The following is an 18287-nucleotide window of genomic DNA, read 5'->3' on the forward strand; positions in this document are numbered from 1 at the left end:
TCCTAACCCACCATCCATTTAATTTCATAATAACAGAGTTGGAAGGGACCTTAGAGGCCTTCTAATCCAACCCCCTGCCCAGGCAGGAAACCCTACACCACTTCAGACAAATGGTTATCCAACGTTTTCTTAAAAATTTCCAGTGTTGGAGCATTCACAACTTCTGGAGGCAAGTTGTTCCACTGATGAATTGTTCTCATTGTCAGGAAATTTCTCCTTCGTTCTAGGTTGCTTCTCTCCTTGGTTAGTTTCCACCCATTGCTTCTTGTCCTTCCCTCAGGTGCTTTGAATAATAGCTTGACTCCCTCTTTTTTGGGGGCAGCCCCTGAGATATTGAAACACTGCTATCATGTCTCCCCTGGTCCTTCTTTTTATTAAACTAGACATACCCAGTTCCTGCAATCGTTCTTCATATGTTTTAGCCTCCAGTCCCCTAACCATCTTTGTTGCTCTTCTCTGCACTCTTTCTAGAGTCTCAGCATCTTTTTTACATGTTGAAGAGTTCCTTTTCCCGTGGGCTTGAACTCCTGTGAATCCTGAAGAAATATTTTCCAGGTTGTTTCCCCCCCCCCACAAGATGGGGTAATAGTTCAAAAAAAAAGGGTGCCCAGAATGAGATGGATCTTTAAGAATGTTTTGAACTTTTCTTAAGGCAGCAGGAGCTATAAAGCTCTTCCAAAGAGGGTAGAGGGCAACCAATGACCCTCTGGGCAATGATGTTGACCCGCTGGAGTGCTGCCCTATCTGCCACTGTGCAACTGGCAAACCGTACACAGGTGCAGTAAGTTCAAATACTCTCTATGGTGCAGCAGTAGAAGATCACCAGCAGTTTTCCATTCACTTGTTGTTTCCTGAGAAGCCTCAGGTAGTATAATCTCCGCTGGGCCTTTTTTTTACCAGGGCTGCAATGTGAGCGCCCCAGGTCACGTCCTCTTTTAGGATAACACCCAGAAAAAAAGAGGAAGTTATAAGAATAGTAATAAGCCACTTCAGTTGATCAAACACTCATAAAAGTGGTTTGCACTCATGAAAGCCGTGGATTTTTTCCCAATATAACCCAACTAGCTGAGTTCACGCAATAAATTTGGCTGGAAACCCATGATTTACAAGCACAGAAATGCTAAGTTACAGATAATTTAAAAAAAAAAAAAAAAGTGGACATAGCACAATTGAGTAACAATTTTTTTTAACGTTTTATCATGTCTTTCAACTAATACCAATACATGTAGAAGCCACATTAAAAGGAAACTTTCCCCTTGTAATTATTTTTTAATGTATTAATGTATTATGATATGATGTTAATGTACAAACAAGATATAAAATGTAAAAATTTATTTCATTACATTTTTCCAAGCGCAAACTGCCATGGGTTACACACTAAAACTCTTAAAAGCGGTTTAAAACAGGCTTACATAAAATCTAGGCAAACTTTTGGTAGACACAAGGTATTTACAGATTCGTATGTACAATATAAAACACATGGATGATAATGCCTCCGTTCCCTTCTACCAAGAAGGGAATATTTTTCCAAATACAGCCAATGCCACAATGTGAAAAATGGTTTAAGTGGCTCTAAAAAATTTTCCCGTAGTGGGAGAGAAACAACCGACGTTCTTCAACAGCTTACCATTAGGATAAAAGAGCAATAAGGGCGTCGAGAAATTTACTCCTGTCTTCCATTTTCAATTCAATTACTAAAATAATAAAGGGAAATAAGTGTCAGAGGGATCATTCATTATCCTGAGTGCACCTTCTGAAGTAGGGGTCTCCAACCTTGGCAACTTTAAGACTTGTGGACTTCAACTCCCAGAGTTCCTCAGCCCAGAGGGGAGGGATATAATATAAATCAGGGGTCCCCAACCTTGGCAACTTTAAGCCTGGTGGACTTCACCCCCCAGCCAGCTTTGCTGGCTGGGGGATTCTGGGAGTTGAAGTCCACCAGGCTTAAAGTTGCCAAGGTTGGGGACCCCTGATATAAATCTTTCCATCCTTCACCGTTCAGTTCAGAACTGAAGAAGCTTCTTGGATGAGAAGTGAAACCTCTTCCAGGAAAAACAAGGTCCACCTGCCATGGATGACTGAAAATCTCCATAGACATTGGCAACGTCAGATCTCTAATAATCAGCAGCCAAATAGCCTTCTGTGTTCTTAAGAATCAATTCAGAATTTAAAGCAGCTTATGCAAATTCATCAAGCGTGGTTAAACACTAAGCTAAGTTGTTTTCCTGCCTGCAACTAAGCAATGGATGGTCTTCATTATGGCTTAGCCAGCAAGGTGAAGTAAAAGTCTCACTGGTCAAACATGAGCAGCTGATTTATAAATACAGGGAGGCACTGTATCAGGGATGGCGAACCTTTTCGCCACCGAATGCTGAAAAGGGAGGGCGCGCATGTGCAACACCAAGTTGCCAAAAAGGGAGCACTTCACGCGCGTCTGGGCCGAGACTAGCAATAGGAGTTGCCCGGGGCGTGCACACACCAGAGAACGTACTTGCAGTTTCTTCAGGTTACTGCTGCACCGCGTGTGCGCCGATCAGCAGATGAGCGCACACTGGAAAATGTACTTCCGCTTTCCGACGCGCGCATGTGTGATGGCCGGCAAGTCTTCAGGTTACTGCCATGCCTGATCAGCTGGCCAGCGCACATGCTCCTGCTGGAAAATGGAAGACCAGCTGTTCCGCTTTCCAGCACTGACGCAAGCCACAAAGGCCGGCTGATTGTCGTGCACACATGTGTGCCAGAAACCCGGAAGAGGAACAGGCGACACGGCTCCGCGTGCCACTTTGGGAACGCGTGCAATAGGTTTGCCATCACGGCACTATATGTTAGCCTCCAGTTTTATCATCGTGTGCTTCATGTACCATCCTATAGGGAAAAGTATACCGTATTTTTCAGAGTATAAGACGCACCTTCCCCCCTCCCAAAAAAAGAGGGTGAAAATCTCGGTGTGTCTTATACTCCGTATGTAGTCCCGCCCAGCTTCTCCAACTGAGGTTTCAGAGGCTGAAAAAAGCATCAGAAATGAAGCTTCAGTAAAGAAGCCTCCAAACAGAACTTCAGAAAAAAAGCCTCCAAATGGAGCTTCAGAAAAAAAGCCTCCAAATGGAGCTTCAGAAAAGAAGCCTCCAAACAGAACTTCAGAAAAAAAGCCTCCAAATGGAGCTTCAGAAAAAAAGCCTCCAAATGAAGCTTCAGAGGCTTTTTTTCTGAAACTGTTTCAGAGGCTTTCAGAGGCAGAAAAAAAAGCAAAAAAAAAAAAAGCAAGGCATAGAACTCACAACCAAGGAACCTGTTGCTAAAATTCACTTCTGGGAACAGCCGATTGGGAGGTGTTGATCCACCTGCCAATCAGCTTTTTTCTTATTTTCCTCCCCAAAAACTAAGGTGCGTCTTATACTCCAAAAAATACAGTCTGTATATATGTGCCTTATAGAAGAAAGCTCCAACGAAGTTTACTCACTAGACATGTCGAAGTGGTTGTGTAAAGTCCGAGAATTGGTGTTTTCGGCAGCTTTTTCAAACGCTCTCCAAAAAGAGGGTGAAAATCTGGGTGTGTCTTATACTCCGTATGTAGCCCCGCCCAGCTTCTCCAACTGAGGTTTCAGAGGCTGAAAAAAGCATCAGAAATGAAGCTTCAGTAAAGAAGCCTCCAAACAGAACTTCAGAAAAAAAGCCTCCAAATGGAGCTTCAGAAAAAAAGCCTCCAAATGGAGCTTCAGAAAAGAAGCCTCCAAACAGAACTTCAGAAAAAAAGCCTCCAAATGGAGCTTCAGAAAAAAAGCCTCCAAATGAAGCTTCAGAGGCTTTTTTTCTGAAACTGTTTCAGAGGCTTTCAGAGGCAGAAAAAAAAGCAAAAAAAAAAAAAGCAAGGCATAGAACTCACAACCAAGGAACCTGTTGCTAAAATTCACTTCTGGGAACAGCCGATTGGGAGGTGTTGATCCACCTGCCAATCAGCTTTTTTCTTATTTTCCTCCCCAAAAACTAAGGTGCGCCTTATACTCCAAAAAATACAGTCTGTATATATGTGCCTTATAGAAGAAAGCTCCAATGAAGTTTACTCACTAGACATATCGAAGTGGTTGTGTAAAGTCCGAGAATTGGTGTTTTCGGCAGCTTTTTCAAACGCTCTCCCAAAAAAGCTAGAAAGAGAGAGAAGAAGGTATCTTGGTGAGATACCTGCAAACTACACGTCCTACCTTTCTGATCTCGCTCGCCACTTATTACTGCTCCCTCCATGCTAGATCCCGTAACATTCCAGAAGTTCCATTCTGCCACGGAAACACTTGCTCTTAGCAGGCCTATCTTCAACACAGCCGAAGTATTTGAGATCAAAGAGACCCTCCCGGAGGTTAGGAATCATTTGGCAAAGCTCTTACTTTTTTTTGTCGGAGCTTTCTGTGTGAGGTGGGGTCCCCACCATGATCACTGTCCCTCGCTCAAGATTCATGGGGGCTGCCATAACCAAGGGCAGAAGTTTGCAGCGCTTGTTTCTGGTCTAAAAAAACAATAATAATAATAATCAGAAAAGGGGCTTAAAAGTCTAAAAGGATTAGAAGGAAGCTCAAAGGCGGAATCCTAAAACCAACGTCCTGGGTTTGGGGTGGCTGGTTTTGTTTGAAGTACAGACGAAGGACAAATTTGAGGATTAAAGCTATCTGAGGAAGATTGCAGATAGAAGAAAACGCTGGAGAAAGATGGGGCCCTTAAGCATCCTTAAACAGACTCCGCTTCCACTGATTGCCGTTGCGCTGTTAAGTCTGAGATATATATATATATATATTTTATCTCCCTTGCTTTTAAAACAAGAGATTGACATACCTCGCCACCATAAAAATAGTTTGGAGCAAGATTAAAATGCTTTAAAGATGCCACCCGCAATACTTATCCGAGTAAGGTTAGCACCAGATTATAGTGGATGGGTAGATGGATGGAAGGAGAATGAGACAGATAGCCTTCAATTTACAACAATTCATTTAGTGACCGTCTGAAGTTACGACAGCGCTGGAAAAAGGGACTTAGGACCATTTTTCACACTTACGACCGTTGCAGCATCCCCAAGGTCGTGCGATTTACGTTCAGGTGATTTGACAACTGGTTCATATTTATGACGGTTGCAGTCTCCTGGGGGGGGGGGCTATCATATGACCCCCTTTTACGACCTACTGACATGACAAGTCAATGGGGGAAACCAGATGCGCTTAACAATCGTGTTACTGATTTAACAACTGCAGGGATTCCTTAACAAACGTGGCAAGAAAAGTTGTAAGTCGGGCAAAACTCACTTTCACAAATTTCTCACTTAGCAAATTTTGGGCTGAATTATGGTCATTCTAATTAGTATACCTGAATACAGGTAAAGGGCTACCTGTATTCAGGTATACTAATTAGAATTTGTAACAACTACGACAACAGCAAAATGACATGCATTTGTAACTGCACAAATGGGGAAAACGTATACAGAAATGATGTTTGTTTCATGTTATTTGCTTGTCATGACAAACATTTGCATGTCATAAGAAAAAAAGAGGCAAGATGTTAAAACAGTTAATGTGCATATTTTTTCTTTCTTTTTAAAGGCATTTGTGGGGTGGATTACAGAAAGGAGATCCAGTAGGAAGCCTGTGATTTTTATCGTTTCACCCTATCCGTATGCAATCTCAAGGAAACTTCCTCTTTACAAAACACTGTGTGTGTGTGTGTGTGTGTTCAGAAAAGCACTGGTGCTGTTTTTTAAAACAAACTTTATGGTGTGTGAGTCGTATCTAGTTGGGGCATTGTTCAGAGTATTTTTGGTTCAGATGGCTTAAATGTCATGCTTCAAAAATAAAGCTCCTAATGGCGGATGCATGGTAAATTAATAGCTTACTTACAGAAGAAACAAAGGATTTAAGGAGGCACTTGGTGAGCAGACATAAGGATATCGGCCTGGAGAATAATTTCACATCTGGAGTACCCTGAAAAAGAAATATTTATAACTAGGTAAATGGATGGCTGGAGAGAAAATTAAGATACATGATGGAGGGAGGGGGAGAGAGAGAGAGATGTAAAGATATGTATGTATATAGGTAGATGATGTATGGATGGATAGAGGTAGATAGGTAGATGATAGCTAGGTAGGTAGGTAAAAAGATAGAGGTAGGTCGGTATAGATAGATGGATGATAGCTAAGTAGGTAGGTAGGTAAGTAGATAGACATGGATGGATATATAGGTAGAGTTAGAGACAGACAGACAAATGATAGATAGATAGATAGGGATGAATATAAAGGTAGAGATACTGTAGATAGATGGATGATAGGTAGGTAGGTAGATGAGAGAGAGAGAGAGAGAGAGAGAGAGAGAGAGAGAGAGAGAGAGAAAGAAAGATAGATATGGATGAATATATAGGTATACTGTGTAGATAGATGGATGATAGGTAGGTAGGTAGGTAGAGACAGACATAGATAGACTTAGAGAGAGAGAGAGAGACAGACAGACACAATAGCTAGCTAGTTAGCTAAATAGATGATAGATATAAATACAGTAGACAGACAGAAACACACAGAGAATAGTATAGAATTGAAAGGAGAAAGGAGTGAGCGCAAGGGGATGTTTACCTCCATGAGGTAGCAGTAGAGGAACGGTCCCTGGTTGATGACAAGGTTGGTGCAGATGCAGCTGGCCACCGTCTGCTGGATGGCGCACAGCTGCTTTTTGGCCAGCTCCAGGCCTTGAAGCAACTGGTCAAGATTACCCCTGCAAGGAGACGCAAAACAAAGGCATTGCTTTTACCCAGAAGGAAAGGCATTCATAAGATTCTTAGGAAACATTTCCCTACTATCCCCTTAGTGGAAAGGTTCATCAGGGGCCAATATTAACTGGACAATATCTACAGGATTAGGTTCAAACCCAACCCTTCTGGAGGAATTGGGAAGAAAACATCCGGAATTTTGCAGAACTCCTACCGTTGGTCAGCAGAGAATAACATACAGGGACGGTGATTTGAATCTCAGCAAAATAGTTTCCGATATTCAATAAACCTGTCCCATTTAGATCATCCCATGACCTTATCAAGGTTTGTTATTGTTGCTTAGATTGCATTTGCAAATGTCTAGCAATCATCAGCACATTTGCCCCTAATTCCCAGTAACAAGTAGCACAACATCCATACAGCAATTAGAACAGAACAGAACAGAACAGAACAGAATAGAATAGGAAATATGGAATGGAATTCTTTATTGGCCAAGTGTGAACCAAGGAATTTGTCTTGGTGCATACGCTCTCAGAGTACATAAAAAGAAAAGTTACCTTCGTCAAGAATTCTAAGGTTCAACACTTAATGATAGTCATAGGGTAGAAATAAGCAATCAGGAAACAATCAATATCAATATAAATCGTAAGGATACAAGCAACAAAGTTACAGTCATACAGTCATAAGTGGAAGGAGATGGGTGGTGGGAACAATGAGAAGATTAATAGTAGTGCAGATTTAGTAAATAGTTTGACAATGTTGAGGGAATTATTTGTTTAGCAGAGTGATGGCCTTCGGGAAAAAACTGTTCTTGTGTCTAGTTGTTCTGGTGTGCAGTGCTCTATAGCGTCATTTTGAGGGTAGGAGTTGAAACAGTTTATGTCCAGGATGTGAGGGGTCTGTAAATATTTTCACAGCCCTCTTTTTTATTCGTGCAGCATACAGGTCCTCAATGGAAGTCAGGTTAGTAGCAACTGCTTTTTTTGCAGTTCTAATTATCCTCTGAAGTCTGTGTCTGTCTTGTTGGGTTGCAGAACCAAACCAGATAGTTATGGAGGTGCAGATGACAGACTAAATAATTCCTCTATAAAATTAGTACACAACATCCCCAAAGTTCCTGTTTTCTCAAATCTTTGCCTTTGGCCTGTCTGCAAAGTTTATTTATATATATTTTAGCATGATGATCTGTTCCTTGTTCTTGTGAACCTCACGTTTCCTATGCACACAATTGCCTTGTTTCCACCCTGAGTAAGCAAGTTTTGAAGATTTTACTAGCTACGCTGGTTTCCCTTCCTTCTTACGCATTAGCAAACGTCTGCAAATAATAATTTTCTATAGAGGCTACAATTTTAGAGGAAGGGGTCTTTTGCCCTTTCCTTCAGTGGCAACCTGAAGATCTGTGAACTTCAAAAAAATCCAGGCTTGGATAAGCTAACACAGTGATGGTTAACCTTTTTTGGTGCAGAGTGCCCAAAGTGTGCGCGCAAACGCATACGCATGTGCCCAGACCCTCAAAATGCAATGCGAGCGTCCCCCCGTGCATGCGCCCTGCCCCCATGCATGTACATGCCCCGTTTTGGGCCTGGAAAGCTTCCTGCACCAACCTGCATCCCCCCCGCCTCTGCGCATGCACGGCAGAAAAACTGAAGACCAGCTGGTCAGCAGTGTTCTGTCTCCTTCCCCACTTCGGAGCCACGAGCTGGCCTTCAGCCAGTGGATTCACGGCTCTTATCAGTCCTGGCAGAGAAATCGCAGCTGCCTGCCAAAGTTCAAACAAATGATTCAAAGAGTAAGACTTCAGCTCTCTTTGAAATGGTTCAGCTAATCTTTTGCTCCCCGTGGAGGGAGAGCAGTCCCAAAGCTCCTTATATATCCTGTGGGGTGGGACTCCTGCCCCACCCTTCCCTTTGATGATGCCGCCTCTCTAATCTTCTGAAGCGCGGGTCAAGCCAAGCTTGATTATTATTATTGTCAGCTGGGTCTGAAGGCGTAGCCTGGGGAAGGGAGGAATCAGGGGATGACGGCCTCATTATGTCCTCCAACTGGTCTGGTTCTGGCTCCTGGAGCTGAACCAAAGGAATCGGTGCTCCCGAGGTAAGCCTTACCGGCCCTTCCCCCTCACTCTCGGAGACACTTTTGGGCATGGGGCCAGGTTCGGGGGCTGGAGTCACAACAGGCAGGAGGCATGCGTGCTAGACATGGGCTAGGGCAACAGCTGGCGTGCCTGCAGAGAGGGCTCTGCGTGCCACCTGTGACATCTGCATGCCACCTGCGTGCCATCATGGAGCTAACACAGTTAAGGAAAAGAAACTAAATAATTTTTGACTGGGGACTTATTTTATCAATGTCTAGCTGATCAGCGGAGCTAGAAACAGGGAAATATATGAAAGGATTAGTGATCCAAGGAAGATACGTTAACTTGGTTAAACAAATAGCATGACTATTACTGTTATTAATATTAATATAATTGATATTAATGTAATGAAGATTGTTGTAAACACTGCGATTGTTATTTCCTAAAATGATCTGCTCCCCGGACAACCCACTGTTCAATTTGAAATTGGAATTTTTTGTACGCTATAAAATAAAATAAAAACTTATTACAAAAAGAAAGAAAGAAAGAAAGAAAGAAAGAAAGAAAGAAAGAAAGAAAGAAAGAAAGAAAGAAAGAAAGAAACTAAATAATTTTTGACTGGGGACTTATTTTATCAATGGCTAGCTGATCAGCGGAGCTAGAAACAGGGAAATATATGAAAGGATTAGTGATCCAAGGAAGATACGTTAACTCGGTTAAACAAATAGCATGACTATTACTGTTATTAATATTAATATAATTGATATTAATGTAATGAATATTGTTGTAAACACTGTGATTGTTATTTCCTAAAATGATCTGCTCCCCGGACAACCCACTGTTCAATTTGAAATTGGAATTTTTTGTACGCTATAAAATAAAATAAAAACTTATTACAAAAAGAAAGAAAGAAAGAAAGAAAGAAAGAAAGAAAGAAAGAAAGAAAGAAAGAAAGAAAGAAAGAATGAATGAATGAATGAATGAATTCAGGCTTGCCTGGCTGGGGAATTCTGGGAATTGAAGTATGGACATCTTTCAAGTTTGCCAGAGTTGAGAATACTGTCCCATTTCCTAACCCAGCTTCTTCAATATACGCTAGGATTACAAGGAGAGGGAGAGGAATGTACATTACCTGGAAAGACTATCCAAAGCCTTGATAAAATTATCCGTTTGGCTCTCCTCCTTTTCCACGTTCTCCATCAACGCCGCCGTGGCATACACAATGTCACTGGCTAAAAACTTGTTTTTAAAACCAAAATGGACACTGAAGGTTTGCACTCTCAGATCCTTCATTCTGAAAAACAAAGGAGGGAGTCACTGGAGGTGTTCAAGCAACTTAACCGCACACTTTGGAAAGCTGTAGTGTTTGGCTTTTTGTATTAAATTACATCTTTTAACTTATAATTTATATCTTTTACAATTGTTAAGCAGCCCAAAGTTACCCCAAGGTAAGACGGCCTATACATTTTACCAATAAATACATACTGTATTTTTCGGTGTATAAGATGCTCTTTCCACCCCCCAAAAGTGGGTGGAAATGTCTGTGCGTCTTATACAGCGAATGTTATGGAAGCCCTGCCTGCCTGCCGGCCCCCACCCTTTGACCTGTCTCCCAGCAGTTTGCCTCCTTGCAGCAAACAGCCAATAGCCCGGTCAGGTTCAGCACCGCCTGATTTAGCATGAGCAGCTGATTGGCGGTTGGATCTGCCTCCCGGAATACTGCTTATCAGCTGTTCCAGGCGCCGGGGATCGCCGCTGCCCATCGCCACCTGGAACAGCCTTCTTGAAAGACAGTACTCAAGAAAAATATCTAAATGAATGGAAGAATTGGATTGATTATATTCAAAATAGATATCAGATTAAGAAATTTCAGATTGCCTTTGAATGAAGGACGTTGTTTTTGATTTTAATGGAAGAAGTCAGGATATGTGAGAGAAGGATTATAATTGTGTTAGATTTTAAAAATTTAATGTATGACTGTTTGTTTAATGAACTATACCTTGTGTTTGCTCCGGGAAGTCGGGGGGGGGGGTTGGAGGGGGGGAAGGAGGGGGAGGGGGGGAAATTTAATTGTTGTAAAACTTTTTCAATAAAAAGAAAAGAAAAAAAGAAAATGGGACACGCAGAAGCCAAAAATGGGGCATGCAGAGGCAGCAATGGGCGGCGACGATCCCTACAGCCTGGAACAGCTGATAGGCAGTATTCCGGGAGGCAGATCCAACCGCCAATCAGCTGGTCGCTGATTGCTGTCGCAGTCTGCCTGCTGCCAGGAGGCAAATTGCTGGTAGGCAGAGGCAGATTCCCACCCCCCCTTGTTTTCCTCCCCAAAAGCTAGGTGCATCTTATAGTCCGGAGCGTTTTATTGTCCGAAAACTATGGAATATGAGAAAATCAGTTCAGAATTCTGTATCGTTAAAAAAAAAGAAAAGAAAAGAGGTATCTTTACCCAAACTTATTTGCAGACTCCTCAATGATTTCCCGAAGATTCTCTTTCAAGGATATGTCCATGGAATTAAATTTCTGTTTGACTTGCTTTAAAGGCAAGCTTTAAAAAAACAAAAACAAAATCAGGAATTAAGTACCTGGGGAAGGATGGGAGGAGCACTTCCCAAAAGAGTCATCTGAATTAAGACACTGCCAATCTCTTCCTGCTTACCCGCTAAGTACAGCTGGTCCTCGATTTACAAGGTCATTTAGTGACCATTCTAAGTGACGGCATTGAAAAAAAAAATGACTCGTGACCCCTTTTCACACTTGCAATTGCAGCATCCTTACGGTCACATGACCAAAATTCAGACGCTAGGCAGCTGACTCGTATTTATGACGGTTGCAGTGTCCCAGGGTCACGTAACCACGTTTCGTAACCTTCTGACAAGCAAAGGCATTGGGGAAGCCAGATTCACTTAACAACCGGGTTACTAACTGCAAGGGATTCACTTTAACAAGTGGGGCAAGAAAGGTCGTAAAAGGGGTCAAAATTCACTTAACAAATGTTTCGCTCAGCAACAGAAATTTTGGGCTCAATTGTCGCCTTAAGTCAAGGACTACCTGCATTGCTAGTTTCTAAGAATGATGCCTTTTATTTGAATATTGGAAACTATTCTACTCATCCCTGTATTTTCTGCTGACCAATGGTAGGAATTTTGCAAAACTCTGGATATTTTCTTTCTAAATTACTAAGTCTGCACTACTATTAATCTTCTCATCGTTCCCATCACCAATCTCCTTCCATTTATGACTGCATGACTGTAACTTTGTTGCTTGTATCCTTACAATTTATATGGATATTGTTTCCTGATTGCTTATTTGTACCCTATGACTATCATTAAGTGTTGTATCATTGTTACATTTGTACCCTATGACTATCGTTAAGTGTGGTACTTTATGATTCTTGATGAAGGTATCTTTTCTTTTATGTACGCTGAGAGCATATGCACCAAAGACAAATTCCTTGAATGTCCAATCACACTTGGCTAATAAAATTCTATTCTATTCTATTCACTACAGAAATGTTGGATTTGAACCTAGAATCTCCTGCATGCAGAGGTTGTGAAAGAACAGAGGCTTTGGATAACCCAGTGATACCAAGCTGACTTTGCTTTCAACTCTGGTACATAAGTCTTGGCAACAAACTTGGCAGCTTTAAGACTTGTGCACTTCAACTTCCAACCATAAGGAGTTGAAGTCCACAAGTCTTAAAGTTGCCAAGGAGACCCCCTACTCTACAGTAGTGGCCAAAATTGTGGGGACCTTTTGGGAAAAGTGTATCTTTGAAGTTTGATGGCTAATAACACCACTTTTTTGGGGGGGGGGAGAGTTTCAAGATAATCCTATTCCAGTGCTGGAATGGCCTGGGAATAGCCCAGACATTCACCCAATTGAAAATCTAGGGAGCCGACTAAAGAAACTTGTTAGTCAGAAGCGACCCATCAATAAAACTAGTTAATCGAAGCCATCCTTCAATCTTGGATTCACATTAGAACAGCTGCAGAACTCAAAGACTTGGTTTACTCCATGGGAAGACGTTGTAAGGCCGTAATTCATGCTAAAGGTTACCCAACTAAGGATTAACTAAGGTGGTGATCATTTTTGTATATCTCGTTTTTTCTATGTGTTTCACTTTTCTTCCTTATATGATAACGGCTATTCTAATAGCAAATCCTTCCTAAAAGTTATTGCATTACATTCTTGATTAAATTATTTTTCCATGGGTATATAATTTTATGGTACTACTCCCACCCAAAAAAGTGGTATTATTAGCTAGTTTTAGAAAATACACTTTTCCCAAAAGGTTCCCACAATGTTGGCCACTACTGTAGTGTTACTACTACGCTACCCGTGCTCTTAATTCCTTCAGCAACACCACCCGTGGCCTTTTATAGAGATCTCCTGATCATCATGATTTAGACTTTTTTTCTTTCTTTTTCGGTATCCAACTCTCCCGATTAACTCACCCCATATCAGCCAAGAATTCTTGCAGCCTCTTCTGGCCTTGAACAGACCAAAGCTTGAAGCTGGCAGATGTGTAACAAGTATTGCAGAGACTTTCGTAGAGAGACCAGTGCTGATAAAGAGCAAGGCACAAGCTAAGGCCATCAAGGATTAAGGGTGAATAATTGGGATTGGAGCGCTACAGTGCGGTGGCCGAGAGGTGGAGCTCTCGCCTCACAATCAGGAGGCTGTGAGTTCGATCCTAGGTAGAGGGGGATCTTTTTCTCTCTCTGGGCACACTGAGAATATATCTGCTGAACAAAAACTCCGTATTGGCGACAGGAAGCGCATCCGGCCATTAAAATACTCCGCTTGCTCCATTCCGGTTGCCCAGACTCCACCCCGCAAGGGATGATGGGGCCGTTAAAAGATGACAATGGATTGGGATTGCAATGCTTATTTCCCCTCGTCTGTTATTTTCTTCCCCAGATATGCAACTAGGTTGGCTTATGCAGATTAAACAAGGTTTGATACTTCTAGAAAATATTGACAGCCTGTTATTGGAGTTTAGAATTCTTATAGCCTCACGAACAAAACTTAGGTCTGTTCCCCTCTAGTATTTCTGATGCGGAAATTAAAGCAGAAAAGCAAGGGGGAAGCCAGATATATTTCTCAACCGTTTTACTAATTTAACAACCATGGTAGGGAAGGCCGTGGGATGGGGCAAGATTCATTTAGTGGCTGTCTCGCTTAGCAACAGAAATTTTGGGATCAGTTGCGGTCATAAGTTGAGGACTATCTGTATTCTCTGCCCTTCGAAACCTGGAGTTGGCCTGCTTAATAAAGGCCGTATTCCAGTATTTGGGGGGCTGCCACAAAGAGGAGAGGGTCAATTTATTTTCCAAAGCACCAGAAGGCAAGACGAGAAACAATGGATGGAAACTAATGAAGGAGAGAAGCAACTGGGAATTAAGGAGAAACTTCCTAACAGCAAGGACAATTAACCAGTGGAACAGCTTGCCACCAGAAGTTATGGGTGCTCCATCACTGGACAGCCACTTGTCTGAAATGGCATATGGTTTCCTGCTTGAGCAGGGGGTTGGACTAGAAGACCTCCAAGGTCCCTTCCAGCCCTGTTCTGATTGGAATTGAAGGCCTGTCGGAAAGCATTGGAACATTTTTCCGGCCCCCCTTTAAAATATTCTGAACCACAATCCACTTTTGCTCATAATTTGCTGCTATACGGTATGATTAGTGATCCACTCCTATGTGCTTTCTCTCTGTCTCGTTTTTTTTGTGAAGACAGAAGCACCAAGAAGCGTTATCTTGGGTTTCCTAGGCCACAATTAGTAATGATAGCAATAGCCCTTAGACTTATATACCGCTTCATAGTGCTTTTACAGCCCTCTCTAAGCGGTTTACAGAGTAAAGAGTCAGCCTTTGGCCCACAACAATCTGGGTCCTCATTTTTACCAACCTCGGAAGGATGGAAGGCTGAATCAACCTGGAGCTTGTCAGGATCGAACTGCTGGCAGTGGGCAGAGTTAGCCTGCAATACTGCATTTTAATCACTGTGCCACCATGGCTCTTAGATAGATATATACGTATGATGGATAGATAGATAATAGACAGACAGACAGACAAATAGCAATAGCACTTAAACTTATATACCGCTTTGTAGTGCTTTTACAGCCCTCTCTAAGCTATTTACAGTCAGCCTCTTGCCCCCAATAATCTGGGTTCCTCATTTTACCGACCTCGGAAGGATGGAAGACTGAGTCAACCTCGAGCTGGTGAGATTTGAACTGCGGAACTGCAGCTAGCAGTCAGCTGAGGTAGCCTGCGGTGCTGCACTCTAATCACTGCACCACCTGGCTCATAACGAAGTTGGAACCAAGGGACTCTCAATCAAATACCGCTTAAAAACTAGGACTAGATTTGGAAACCGGAACGACAGAGAAAAGGTGGACCGAAAGAGAGAAGACGCCAAGGCCACACGCTCAGAAGCTGCAAGCTCGGGGGTGGGTGGGAGGCTTGGCCCCCATCACAATCTGGGCCAATGACTTCGCAGTGAAAATTCAATTTGTGTCAAGTTGCAGCTGAAGTCCTGGACAATTTCCATCACCCTTTGGAAGGATACTCATATTCGAAGGCGATTCTCATGCAGTCGATTGAAAGGGAGTTATCTTCATCCCCGTTGCGATGGTTATGCCGGGTGACGTGACGCTGGAGAGTTCCGACGTCTGTCACATACTTCATTCTTCCATTAAAGAAAAATAAAGGCAACATGTTATTGATCGATGGCGGTAATAGCTCCCTCGCCTCTTTTTCTACTGTTGTGGTCCTCCAGCAGCCCATAGAGCTAGCAGAGGAGTTGGCTGGGGAGGACAATGAGCCAGTCCTGGACTCTGGGGAAGGGCCAGACAAGGGCTCTGTGTCGGAGGCAAAGATGGGGCCAGGGCTATCTGGGAGCAATGTGCGGACTCCGGAGCCTCCAGAGACGAAGAGCAGAGAGGCAGAGGAACAAGAGGAGCCTATTCCTAGTGCAAGCATGCGAAGAGCTGCAAGAAGGCAAGAGCAGCTAAAGCAAAAGAAATGACTCAGGAGTAAGGCCAGGAGATGATTGGCCCCTCCCATAAGGCTTAAAAGAGCAGCAATGGCTCTTGGGCTCTTTGTAGGAAAACAATGTTGCTACAATTGTTTCTAGTTTGGGGTCTCTTGTTTCTGAACTTCATGGGGCTTTGCCAAGAAAAGCCTTCGGCAGGGTGCCAAAGAGGACAAAGGTTTGTGATAAGGCGGAAGGACTTTTTCTGAAGGACTTTGTTTTAGAATAAACTTGGACTAAGCTGAGAATGAAGTAATTCGCAGCTGTTCAAATAAAATACGTTTGTTTAGGACTGATTGTGTTTGGTAATAACTACTTGGGCCTAGGTCACAACATCTACCTCGAAGCTCAGGAAGTGAAAATGTTTTCTGGGAAAATGTTAAAGAAAGAGATTATTTTGGAAAGATTTCAGCCCCATACTGAACAAATTCTTGGCTCAAGAAACACCATGAAATTCATGGGAGGAGCAAACTGTTTAAAGGAGGTGTCAACTTTTCACTTACTGAGTGATTCTGTCTTGGATCCACTGGTCTGTTAGTCCAACAACAGCCCACCTTAAAAAAAGAAAAAGAATCGAGACTTGCACTTATTTCTTTTTCCTGCATAGGAAGTCCTCAACTTATTTAGTGACCATTCTCATTTAGTGACCATTCAAAGTTACAACGGTACTGGAAAAAGTGACTTAGGATCGTTTTTCAGTTATGACCTTTGCAGCATCTCCATGATCTCGAGATCAAAATTCAGATGCTTGGCAACTTATGACCCCTGCTGTGTTCTAAGGTCATGTGACCAACACCCACCCACCCACAGGAAGTGATCATATGACTCTGGGACACAATAGTGTTCTATATTCAAGAAAGATAAATCCTTCCCAATATCCAGTCGAAGAGCCGAAGAAGCTCCTTGGATGAGAAGCGAAACGTCTTCAAAGAAAATAAAACAAAAAATCCAGTTGAAAAAAAAGCACCTTTGGGACAATTAGCAACGTCACAAACAAGACTACCTACCACAGCATATCGTTCAAGTCTTTGGACATTATCCACGCCAAATCAAACATCACCATGGCAGACTGTAAAAGGGGAAATGATGAAGTGATCAGCGTAAAAAGAAACTGTTTGGAACCGCCAAGAAAGCAGATCTTCCACAGCCAGAAAAGTAAATTCGGCACCGTGCGTCGTCCGAGTCTCATCTTTTTCCATTGCTCATAATTAAGAATAGAACCTGAACCAACAGGTTAAAATTTTTAACTTAAAAGCTGGCAGGGTTTGGGGATGATAGGTAGTCCTCAGCTTACAACCACAATTGAGCTCAACGTTTATGATTCTAAACAAGAGGGTTATTACCGTATTTTTCAGAGTATAAGGTGAACCTTTCCCCCCCGCCCCAAAGAGGGTGAAAATCTGGATGCGTTTTATACTCCAAATGTAGCCCTGCCTAGCTTCTCAAACGGAGGTTTCAGAGGCTGAAAAAAGCATCAGAAACAGAGCTTCAGAAAAGAAGCCCCCAAACAGAGCTTCAGAAAAGAAGCCACCAAACAGAGCTTCAGAGGCTTTTTTTCTGAAGTTCTGTTTTGGAGGCTTTCAGGGGCAGAAAAAGGTTTTTGGAGTTTCAGAGGCAGAAAAAAACAAAGCAAAAAAAAAAGCAAGGCACAGAGCTCACAACCAAGGAACCTGTTGCTAAAATTCACCTCTGGGAACAGCTGATTGGGGGTATTCCGGGAGGCCGATCCCACCTGCCAATCAGCCTTTTTTCTTATTTTTCTCCTCCAAAACTAAGGTGCGTCTTATACTCCGAAAAATACAGTAAGTGAATTTTGCCCCATGTTAGGACCTTTCTTGCCACAGTTGTTAAATGAATCACTGTGGTCGTTAAGTTAGCCACTTGGTTACATGAATCCGGCTTTTCCATTAACTCTGCTTGTCGCAAAAGAGGGATCACGTGACAACACACTGCAACGGTCATAAACACGATTCCGTTGCCAGAGCTTCCCAATTTTGATCGCACGACCATGGGGATGCTACAATGGTCGGTCGTGTGCAAAATGGTTTTCACTGCTATTGCAACGTCGAACGGTGGCTAAATGAACTGTTTTACGTTGAGGACTATTCGTATAGGGAACTTCAAAAACCCAGGTGGATTTGCATAGAAGATACAAAACCTTTCAGTTAGCTTTCTAGAAATTAAGAAACCTTATCATGCAATCTGCTACGAGTCCCTTGGACTGCAAGGCGATCCAACCAGTCAGTCCTAGAGGAGATCAACCCTGACTGCTCTCTAGAAGGTTAGATCCTGAAGAGGAAACTCAAATACTTTGGCCACCTAATGAGAAGGAAGGATTCCCTGGTGAAGAGCCTAATGCTGGGAACGATGGAGGGCAAAAGAAGAAGGGTACAGCAGAGAACGAGGTGGCTGGATGGAGTCACCGAAGCAGTCGGCGTGAGCTTA

At 42.7% G+C, this 18287-nt stretch overlaps 1 protein-coding gene across 3 annotated transcripts in view; it reads right to left on the bottom strand.

Moving 5' to 3' along the window:
• The window catches only part of CDC45 (cell division cycle 45), a 27351-nt gene continuing 9064 nt past the window's right edge, over positions 1–18287 (bottom strand). Inside the window, exons 8-19 of one of the 3 annotated variants that reach the window (XR_009152173.1) lie at positions 16850–16911; positions 16346–16396; positions 15378–15497; positions 13261–13392; positions 11253–11351; positions 9939–10100; positions 6599–6737; positions 5874–5957; positions 4380–4498; positions 4066–4142; positions 2492–2653; positions 1646–1694 (exon numbers count right to left, since the gene is read on the bottom strand). Coding sequence is in view for 2 of the 3 variants with exons in the window: in XM_058157977.1 (XP_058013960.1) it covers positions 1630–1694; positions 4066–4142; positions 4380–4498; positions 5874–5957; positions 6599–6737; positions 9939–10100; positions 11253–11351; positions 13261–13392; positions 15378–15497; positions 16346–16396; positions 16850–16911 (1110 nt within the window). In the remaining variant the exon portion in view is untranslated. Of the gene's footprint in view, positions 1695–2491; positions 2654–4065; positions 4143–4379; positions 4499–5873; positions 5958–6598; positions 6738–9938; positions 10101–11252; positions 11352–13260; positions 13393–15377; positions 15498–16345; positions 16397–16849; positions 16912–18287 lie in introns of all 3 variants that reach the window. The other 2 variants (XM_058157977.1, XM_058157978.1) reach the window with 2 other exon arrangements.

This window comes from Ahaetulla prasina, chromosome 15, assembly GCF_028640845.1.
Source record: "Ahaetulla prasina isolate Xishuangbanna chromosome 15, ASM2864084v1, whole genome shotgun sequence".
Classification (NCBI taxonomy): domain Eukaryota; kingdom Metazoa; phylum Chordata; class Lepidosauria; order Squamata; family Colubridae; genus Ahaetulla; species Ahaetulla prasina.